Source organism: Lampetra fluviatilis, chromosome 15, assembly GCF_964198595.1.
Source record: "Lampetra fluviatilis chromosome 15, kcLamFluv1.1, whole genome shotgun sequence".
NCBI lineage: Eukaryota > Metazoa > Chordata > Hyperoartia > Petromyzontiformes > Petromyzontidae > Lampetra > Lampetra fluviatilis.
Genome location: NC_136289.1, coordinates 9976447 through 9986715, shown reverse-complemented (window position 1 = coordinate 9986715; position 10269 = coordinate 9976447). Strand labels below are relative to the sequence as shown.

The 10269-nt window shown below is 50.7% G+C and overlaps 1 protein-coding gene across 5 annotated transcripts in view; it reads right to left on the bottom strand.

Moving 5' to 3' along the window:
• The window catches only part of LOC144936200 (arf-GAP with Rho-GAP domain, ANK repeat and PH domain-containing protein 1-like), a 74524-nt gene continuing 64255 nt past the window's right edge, over nucleotides 1-10269 (bottom strand). For 3 of the 5 annotated variants that reach the window (XM_078863179.1, XM_078863178.1, XM_078863176.1), the window contains 5 exons: nucleotides 10041-10123; nucleotides 9559-9594; nucleotides 8733-8796; nucleotides 7057-7206; nucleotides 1-3033 (listed from right to left, as the gene is read on the bottom strand). In XM_078863179.1, the coding sequence (XP_078719305.1) occupies nucleotides 2314-3033; nucleotides 7057-7206; nucleotides 8733-8796; nucleotides 9559-9594; nucleotides 10041-10123 (1053 nt within the window). In that variant the 3' untranslated portion in view covers nucleotides 1-2313. Of the gene's footprint in view, nucleotides 3034-5292; nucleotides 5343-7056; nucleotides 7207-8732; nucleotides 8797-9558; nucleotides 9595-10040; nucleotides 10124-10269 lie in introns of all 5 variants that reach the window. The other 2 variants (XM_078863180.1, XM_078863177.1) reach the window with 2 other exon arrangements.

Here is a 10269-nt window from a genome sequence, read left to right as displayed (position 1 = left end):
CTCGATTTTTTTGTGTCGTTTTATTGACTTTCGTAGAAAAGAAAATGGGAGGAAGGGGGCATTACACAGAGAAGAAAAACGTCACGGCGATCACGAAAGAAATGATCTTTTAAGCATTACAAAATGGTGCAAAAGCCTCTTAAAAAAACGGTAAAAAAGCGAGCATATTTAGTACAGTATTAAACACGTCGGGGAAACAACGACAGTATTAACAAGTTTTACATTTTTTACATAAAACCCTCACTCCACAGCAATAGACTATGCTACAATCAGCATACTTGCATACGTGCAGATTTTTCATCCGACGTAAGTTCATGGCCACAACCAAGTGCCAGACGACTTGAACCCATCTCAGCTTATTGGCAAAACAAATTGTAATGGAACACGTTTTGCCTACTCACCGTTGCGTCGGCGAGTGGGCGTTCGGTTTGGTGGAGGAGTCCTCGCTGGACAGTGGCCTCTGCTGCCACTCTCGGCCCCAATGTTCAGGATGGCACCGCCACGGCAGACGGCACGTGGCAGCACGATCATTGTAACTTTGCCCTCCATTGCCTACGCTGCCCGGCACACCATATTGTACCGCTCGTCTCCTGTTTCGCCGTGTTTTACTGTTCGCCGTGTTATTGTCTGTTACCGATAAGCGTTTGCCAGCGGTCATTATTTGGGGCCAAACTGGCCTTGATTGTTTTGCTCCGTGATAAATGAAAAGCCACGTGGCCATAGCGAGGGCCCCTGATTCGTATAAAATGTACTTCTAATATATCCAGGCAAGTCTCACCGAGTGTCAAAATACTATTTTTTTCCCGTAAGTTCCTGCTACATTGGGATCTTTGGCCATTAACAAAAGAACCCAATTATCCATCCACTCAGGAAAAGACACACAGAGTCCTAAGAGTCTTTGTTAGGAGTGTCCTGCTACATTGGGCTGTTTGGCCAACACCAATGAATGTTTTAGCTCTGGGAGGAAACTCGAGAATCTGGAGCAATCCCACGCAAAACAGGGGGGGGGGGGGAGAGAACATCCAAACTCCACAGAGAAAGGCACCTGGAGTCAGGAATTGAACCCAGGTTCCCCCCTTGCTGTGTCAACACTGCACCAACCCTGCAGCGTAGGGACCAAAGCACCCTAACGAGAGGGTAACGAGCACTCGAACGCTCCGCGCAGAATGGTGTAACCCTGTGCGACCAAAACAACGAGAATTACGAACTAAATTCCAGACACTTTTTTTTTCTTCAAAAGTGCCACCTGTTTGGGCGACGACCTTCATCGCCAGGGAGAGATGGGCAAGTTCCATGCAGCAGCAGCGGCGTCGGTGTTATTTCTCTTAATAAATTGACGAGTGGAGTGGTGGCGCAGTGGTGGGGAGGGGCACTGCGGTGTTTGCGCGCACCCGACAACCTCAATTGACTGGCCACGGGTAACATCGGTGGACGGTGATGGAGCGCGCGAACGTCAGCGCGGGGCGGATTACGGTGGGCCGAGCGTGACACTGGCCACGCTCAATGCCTCGTGTGACGTGCCGGCCCTTAGCAGGTGCCCGCTAACAGCACTCTATAATTATGCCACGTGGCTGTGTGCGGGGGAGGGGGGATTCTTTGTCTTTTTTTGTGTGCACCTAAAACAGGCGAATGGGCGACGTTTCTCCGTGTGCCCCAACGGGAAGGCCACCTTTACAAAATCCACGCTGACCGGCACGGCGAAGTATGGTCACGTTAACTAACCGCGGAGAGTCAAGGCACGATATCGAACGCCACGCAATGCGGAGGAAACTTCACAGCACTGCAGCATTAACCGGGGACTGCTTGAACCCTCCACCGCTGGAGGTGCATCTGCAACAGACACCGCTATTGTGACAGCACTGCATGTTATTTTTTTCTCGTACAAAAATGCATCGCTTGCTGCCGTTCTGCTGCACAGAAGCGACGCGTGCTTTTCGTTCCGGCTCACAACAGTGTCTTGAGATGCACACCCGCAGCATTGAAAGAAAATACCTCGCAACGCATCCGACGGGAGAACAACGCCGCTGACTGCTCCCGCAAGAAAAAGGCCGTGGGGCCACACTTTCATTGTCCTGGGCGTCGACGTTCGAATGCGTCCTGCAATGGCGTCGCTTGGACGACCAGACGACGGCCGCCGAGTGCGGCGCGGGGAAGCCACCACGAGGCGTCGTTGCCTCGCGACGTCTCAGGAGCCGCGCAGTGCCGAGGGCGGTGCTGCGAGGTGAAGAGGACGAAGCCGGATCGTTGAAAAAAAAACACAACAAGGGAGAGGAGCCGAAGTACGGACCCGCCGCTTGGGCGCGGACGGCGCCGTCACGCCTCGCTGCTCTCCACGGTCTCCAGGTCCACGGCCTGCTTGAGGAACGAGCTCAGCTCGTGCATCACGTTAAAGTGCAAGTTCTTCTTCTGGGCGGTGACCGGGTCGATCGCAAACTGACCATCGAGCTTCACGGAAACATGTCTCTCCACCCTCGGTCCCGCGGCCTGAGGCCACACGGGGCTGAACGGCTCGACGGAGGGCGTCTGGGCCGCGACCGCCGGCCTTTGTCCCGGCCCCGCGCCCGCCGGCTGCGCGGATGGCGCGGGGGCGACGGGCGTCGCGTGCGGGCCCTGCTGCGGCGACTTCCTCGCGAGCTGCTGCCGCGGTTTCGGCGTGGGGGGCGCCTGCTGAGCCGGCTCCGGGGTCACCGGCGAGGCCCGGCCCGCCTGGCGCGGCTCGCTCGACGCCGAACACTTGAGCTGCTGCGGCTGCTCCAGGCTCGGCACGAGCACCTTGTGCTGCGGGCGCAGGCCCGGCGGCGTTGGCGGGGACGGGGCCGGGGAGGCCGCCACCTGCACCTGGCCTTGACGGCAGGATGGCGGCAGCAGCGGAGCGTGGGTTGCGCTGGCGGCCACCTGGTCCTGACGGGAGGGAGGCGTGAGGGCCGCGCGGGGCTCGGGGAGCGCGGCGGCCTTGCCGTTCTCTTGAGGCCACGGTGCGGCCAGGGCGGGGTCGTCCAGCTCGGGCCTCCTCTCGTCCGCAGTTGGGTCCTCCTGAGAAAAACAAAAAAAAACATTAAAAGTTTGAGTTGAAAAATTATATTTCCATTTATCTGTTATTATTACAGGGAGATTTTGTATTCCCCCCCCCCCCCCCCCACAATCTCGTTTCAATTGTGCCATCGATGCCATCGGCCATGAGATGAGGTGACAATTTGCATCGCTCGCAGAGCGTTGTGATATCTCCTTCAACAGATAATGGTCTGTAAGAAGGAGATTTCACATAACTAATTCTGAGATCCTTTAAAGTGAACCCCTTTCTCTGCAGACCAGGGGGCACCACACTCTCCCACACGCTCTGTTGCAGAGAAATGTCCACTGCATAACCGTCTAATATTTTTTCAGATTTGTCAGAGCCTGAATGTCGTTAAATTACGGTGAAAAAAAATGTTGCAATCATTGGCGACCGAGCTGAGGACTATCAACTCACTGCTACACTTAAAAACCCGGTCCAAATCACGGGTGTCTGAACCCCGGATTCGAACCAAGGACCTCCGCAGTGGCCTGGGCCCCTCTGAGCCACCTTCTCTTGTCTCCCTTGCAAGACGAGCGGACACAGCTGAGGACAAACAACCGTGAGACAAATGCAAAAAACAGCAGCAATGTTAAGTACTCTTAGTTTTTTCGGTAAAGTCACGTAGGCAACAAATGAAATTAAAATTAATAAAAGTAATAATAGAAATAAAATAATAAAAATCACGACGTTTCGGAGGCAACACAAGTCTCCGTCATCAGGTGGGACCGTCACAGCTAGATTGTGACGGTCCCACCTGATACAGCAAATCTAGATTTGCTGTAATTTCATTTTTTGCCTACGTGACTTTACCGAAAAAACTAAGAGTATGAATCCTTGCAGTCATGAACGCTTCAAATCTAGAAGCAATGTTAAGATTTGGGTTATGTAATTTCTTTGTTATTAGGGAACGTCTCTCTGTTAGGGATGGCTGAAGCAGTAAGTACAAGCTTGCGGGCTCATGCACTGCCAAGCACGCAGTTTCACTTCCACGCAATTTGCCTTGCAAACACCGGGTCGGCAAAAGTGCAAGGGCCCACTCCGTGTGCCCTTGCTGCGGGAATACTCCGAAATCAACATTGCACATTTACGCAGTCAGAGCCAGCAGGAGGTTTAACGACAGCACACGCGGTGGCAAGGGCCGTACACGGCGGTTATTGTCAGGCATGTGGAGTGCTCGTTTTAAACTACGGCGAGTGTAAGGGGGGCAGGACCACGCGCACAGCAAATTAAGTGGAGGCAGAGAAATGCACGAACGTGGACGCAGGCCACAAGCGAAGAGAAGCGTGGAGAAGCGGAGGAGAAGCGCAGCGCTACGGCACAAGAACAGCGCAGTGACGACGCAGCTCCATGCAACGAGTCAAATTTTTTTTTTTAAATCAGTAACCATTTTTATGTCATGCAACCTACAACTCCCCGATGGAGGCCGCTGTCCGAGAGCCCTGACATTTGCTGCGTTCCCAACGCCCACTAAAGAGTCGGCTGTCTCGGTCCGTGGACCGGGACGGTGGGCCCAGTCCGGGTTGCTGTGGCAGATTTGTCCACCAAGCGAGCTTTAACCGGGCCACGCGTTTCTCTTAGGTTCACTTCAGATCCACGTTTTTATATACACACACATATCTATATATAAATATTGTGAATAATGAAAACAAAAATAATGACTTTTGATTTAAAGCTTTCGTGACTGCAGGGATTCATATTCTTGGTTCTTTCGGTAAAGTCACGTAGAAGGGAAATAATAAATTAATATAAATATAAAACATTAACAATTCTCATGACGTTTCGACTGCAACACAAGCAACCATCATCTGTGGATTTCACACCTGACGTTTCGACTGCAACACAAGCAATCATCATCATGTGGATTTCACACCTGATGATGATTGCTTGTGTTGCAGTCGGAACGTCGTCAGAATTGTTATTGTTTAATATTCATATTATTTTATTATTTCCCTTCTACGTGACTTTACCGAAAGAACCAATAATATAAAAATAATGACATTGCAATGGGGTGTACAGTAACCCAGCCCACATGCACGTCAATCTGTGAACATTTTTGAAAGGTCACGGTCGCTTTCCCTCCACCCGCAGGCGCAAACGGAGGGAAGTTGGCCCAGCCCGCAGAACCACGAGACTGTTTAAGGGTCCATGGAAAAGCAGCAATTTGTAAATAAACCTCGGGCAGGGAGGGGCTGGTGCCGGGGCAGACGGAATCACTTCGGGTCAAAGGTTACATTTACCTGTGTGGGTCACCGAGCTCAGAGCTGTGCTGTGCTTCTCAGAGCAGGCTCTGAAATGATAATCGTAAATCTTGACTTAAAGCTTTCGTGACTGCAGGAATTCATATTCCTTGGGTCTCTCGGTAAAGTCACGTAGATAGGTTCAAAGAAAATAACAAAAAATATCCAAAAAACGATGTTTCGATCGCTTGCGTTGCGATCGAAACGTCATAGTTTTTTTTGTTATTTTCTTTGAACCCATCTACGTGACTTTACCAAAAGACCCAAAGAATATGATGCTCGTAACCACTGAGCCGCGGTGGCAAGATGTTCTCTCCCTCGCCTGGTACGCAGGAAGTCGTGGGTTCGATCCCGACACCTGTATATTTGGAGTTTGCATGTTTTCACCTGTGGGTCGCGTGGATTTTTCTCCGGGGACTCCAGCTTGTCCCCTCCACATTTAGAATCAACATTGGCGTTTAGAGTATTTGGCTGCTATACATTTCCACGTGATAAGCCACTTCGTTGAGCTATCGTTTGTGATTGCCAGGTTGATTATGAGAAAGAGCTTCGTAGCTCAGTGGGCCTTTTTACCTGGTCAAATAAAATAGTAATTTTTATTTACTTTAACTGTGCCGGGCCGTTTTCTTTGCTGATGAGAACGCTTGAAGATATAAAAAAGTTCAACAAAAACATACCGAGAGACAAAACGCTGACAGGACTTGTGAAGAAGCGAAACATTTTGGAAGGAAAGTACGATAAATGACGAGGAGACCCTCGAGAATTCAAACGGAGCAAGGATGATGACCGACTGGAGGCTGGAGGGAGAGTTGGGGATATCGGGGGGACTGCCACTGTGAACTCCGTCGTGGTATTTTTCCTCACCACCTCGCCAAAGCCAACGTTTCTGAAACTCCATCCCATACACACGTGTTCCCGAGCACACCGGTTTACATCTCGAGTACCACGGAAGGAGCCGGGCGATTGATTTCGCGAAGTGGAGGTCGTCGATTTGGATTTAGCCGGAGCTCGTGCGGGTGCGCATGCGTACGTGCGTCAACGACTCCAAAATAGGAAGGGTCAAGTGATGATTAGGTTGCGTGCGGCATGTGACAACGATTTGTATTTCAACGCGAGTCGAGCTGGGAAGGTGAGCGACAGCCTCCCTGGGGTGCCACCTACGCTGCTGAATGTCCGCGAATAATGCAGCAGCGGCGCACAGCACGCAGGCACAGCACGCAGGCACAGCACGCATAGTACGCACAGCACGCAGAGACAGTACGCAGACCCAGTACGCAGGTGAGTCAAAAGTCGTCCGTCCGTCTCCGTGCATACGTGTGCGTTCGGTGCATTTGTACGTGCAGTCATGCACGTACACATGTGTCTGACGAGCGGCGGTGTAGCGGTTAGCGCACCGTGCTATAAACCCCTACCGATTCCCGCTCACGGTCAACTGAACCGGTCCTGGGCCTCCCCTAGATTGACTCAGATTAGTAACTTGGGCGGGGTGTAAACATAGCCACTGGGAAGACAAACGCGGCCGGGCGTAGTGCTGGCCACCCACCCCCTCGTGTGCCATGCAGGCGGTCTTCATAGGTCCTCGCTAACAGCACTTGCCCCGAGAGTCTGTCAAGCCCATACGGGGGGTGTGGGGGGGGGAATCTTTGTCTTTGTGACGTGTGCACACACGTTCGTCGCGTGCGTGCATACGTGCAGTCGTGTGCGTGGTGTGTGCGCGTTTGGTGCGTGCGAGCGTGCGATCAATCGTGTGGGCAATCGCCGTACAGGCTCCTTGAAGGCCATGCTGTTGGTGAGCGTCAGCCGGTGCAAATCGCTGCCCCGCAGGGGGATGAGAACCTGGCTGCCAAGCTTCTGGGTCGTGGAGGAGGTGCGGCTGCGGGAGTCGCCGTCGGGAGGCCACACGTCGCCCTTGTGCTGGCGGTGGTAGAGAGGCGCGTGGGATGGGATGGGGTGGTGTGGGGGGGGGGGGGTCAGGCGGGCACGGGAGAGAGCGCAGTGAGAATTGAGAGGAATCCGGAACGATTTGATGACCCGCGTATATGGCTATACAATTCTAAAGCTGCTTGGTTCCTGTCCATGGCTGACATCAGTCGTGAGTGGTACGCCTTTATCCATTGGTCGATTGAGAATGAATTTGTATTTACATTGTTTTTATTTTAACCCATAACAGCTGGAGAGTTGCTTTGTTTTGCTTCTGTCATTTCGGTGATCAGGGTCACACTCGTAAAATGAGGCTCTTTGAGCTCTCAACTGGGTTGAAAAAAAATCAACTTGACCTCACCTGAACTCACCGGAGCACCTTGCAATCCGGTGTTTCTTATCCAGTTTCATATGAGGTGGGATGTAACAATGAATGCAATGACTCACTCACTCCATCAAAGCACTCTGCACAAAAGCGAATTTTCTGGACAATGATATGTCGTGGGTGATCAAGTCGACATGTTATTCTCACTCGTAAAGACGAGGCGAGATGTTTATGACCTCGCTTGGTATCCAGGAGATCGTGGGTTCAATCCCAACCCGGACACCTGCTGTACATTTGGAGTGTGTATGTTCTTCCCATAATTGAGATTTGAAGTTTTCGTGACTGCAAGGATCTATACCCTTTGGTTCTTTCGGTAAAGTGACGTAGGTGGGAAAAAAAAAAGAATGTATTTTTATATTTTATTTTTATTTTTTCACCTACGTGACTTTACCGAAAGAACCAAAGAGTATCTTCCCATAGTTGCCTGGGTTTTTTTGTGGGTCCTCTGGTTTTTCCCTCCACATTTAGAATCATGCGTTTAAGAGTATTTGGCTGCTATAAGTTTCCACGTAATAAGCCATACCTCCAATTAGCATGGTCGGCTACGTGTGGTGTGAAAGAAGTTCAACATACATTGAAAACAATAGACATTCATACTTTATCGGGCAACCATTTGTGGCCAGGTTGCTTCTGAAAAAAAGCTGTATAGCCCAGTGGGCCTTTTCTGGCAAATGACGAACAGTTTAGTAAAATAAAAAAAAATGATAATTGGTTCTTTACCCTTCTATCTGGCAACAAAACTGACACCTTTTTACAAGGAGTCATGTTTGCATAGACCGCAATACCTGCAGTCATAATACAAACAAAAGAACATAACTCTGATAATGTGCACTGTCCTTGAAGTTGATTGGTCCACACCCGAGACAGCTTTCCTTAAAGCTGTCTCGGGTGTGGACCAATCAACTTCAAGGACAGTGCACATTATCAGAGTTATGTTCTTTTGTTTGTATTATGACTGCAGGTATTGCGGTCTATGCAAACATGACTCCTTGTAAAAAGGTGTCAGTTTTGTTGCCAGATAGAAGGGTAAAGAACCAATTATCATATTTTTACTGGCAAATGAGGTTCCCATAGTATAAAAAAAATTGTTTATAGTTTTAGTTAAAGGACACCGACTCAGAATGGCTCCCGGTACCTTCAAGTTGAGCATGGTGGCCAGGCAGTCGCACTGCTCCTGGTGGCTCTCGAAGCACAGAAACCTGGCGCGGAAACAAACGGCCCCACGTACAAAATAAAATAAAAATTCACCAATATTCACGTCCACATTCGTGGCGCTCGCCAACAAACGTTTGGCCAGCGTCGAGCGGCACGCGCACGGGGGAACACGCGCACAGTGGAGCAACGTGACGAGCACGCGGGAACAGCAGCTGTACGGATACTTGCCCAAAACGATCATCTCTACCTATAACCCGCTTCCACTGCTCCTCTAAAACAATCGCCATCTCTTCTCCCCGAGTCCATCCGACACTGCTGCCACTCCCTGCCCCTTGCCCCTCAGCGATGACCAGGCCTACCCCAACCCCTGTCAGCTACCTCTACCTCTACCACTACCCCTACCCACCACCCCTACCCCTACCAACACCCCAAACCCTTCCCTTAACCTTTCCCACATGTTCTCCTATCACCGTAACTACACCACTGCTATTAATAACCCCCGCACTTCGTCTCAAACTACGATCATTTGACGTACAATTTCATAACTGCTGTAAAGCACCTTGGGATAAAGGCGCTCTATAAACCTGGATAAGATAATAAATGACGACGGAGGGTAAACAGCTTGGGGAAGCCTTCATCCAGCAGTGGACAGATCACGGCCTACGATGATGAACAGCGTCGCCGAGAAACCCGTGATGTCATCGTAACGACAGCCTCGCCCCCCCATGGAACGAGTCTCGTCCCGTGCACTTGCGAAGGCGGGATGACCCGCGGGGGTGCAAGGGTTAGAGGTGTGCCGCACTCACCACCGCTGTTTGTCTTGCACCAGGGTCAGCCCGAAACTGCGACACAGAATACAAAATAATAATAAAACAATAAACACGCGCAACAAAAAGCAAGGAATAAAACGCACTAACACACGCGTGGAATTCTGGGATGGCTTCCCGATGCGCGCGTTTGAAATAAGCCACTTCCATGAGCTATCACGTACTCTTAGGTTTTTTCGGTAAAGTCACGTAGGTAAAAAATAAATAATAATAAAAATAACAATAAATAGAAAAAATAATAGCTATCACGTGCGGCCAAGTCGCCACTGCAAAAGAGCTGATGTCTCAGCTGGGCTTCAGCTGGTAAAATAACATAGTTGAGTAAGTTATTGAAGCCACTTTAGAGGGAGTTACATTGCAGGGACCGTGTCTCATGAGAGCATCACAATGACAGCGTACGTGAACGTACAATTGGGGACACTATACAACTTGTGAGTGAAATGACAATGAGGAGGGGCCACCTCGTGGGAGGTTTCAGCTTCCTCCGAATTCCCAGGAACGTCTTCACCGTCTGCAGGCTCCAATCCCTCTCCGCCTTGTTGGTCTGACGATGGAAAGCGCGCGCGCACACACACACACGATCGATTAACATCTCGAAAACGTCGCGCAGAATTTCAAAGAAAGTGTCAAAGCGACTACGGCGATGACAATGTAACCGCCTTGCAGTTGTGCGTGGTGGGCCCAGCCCTT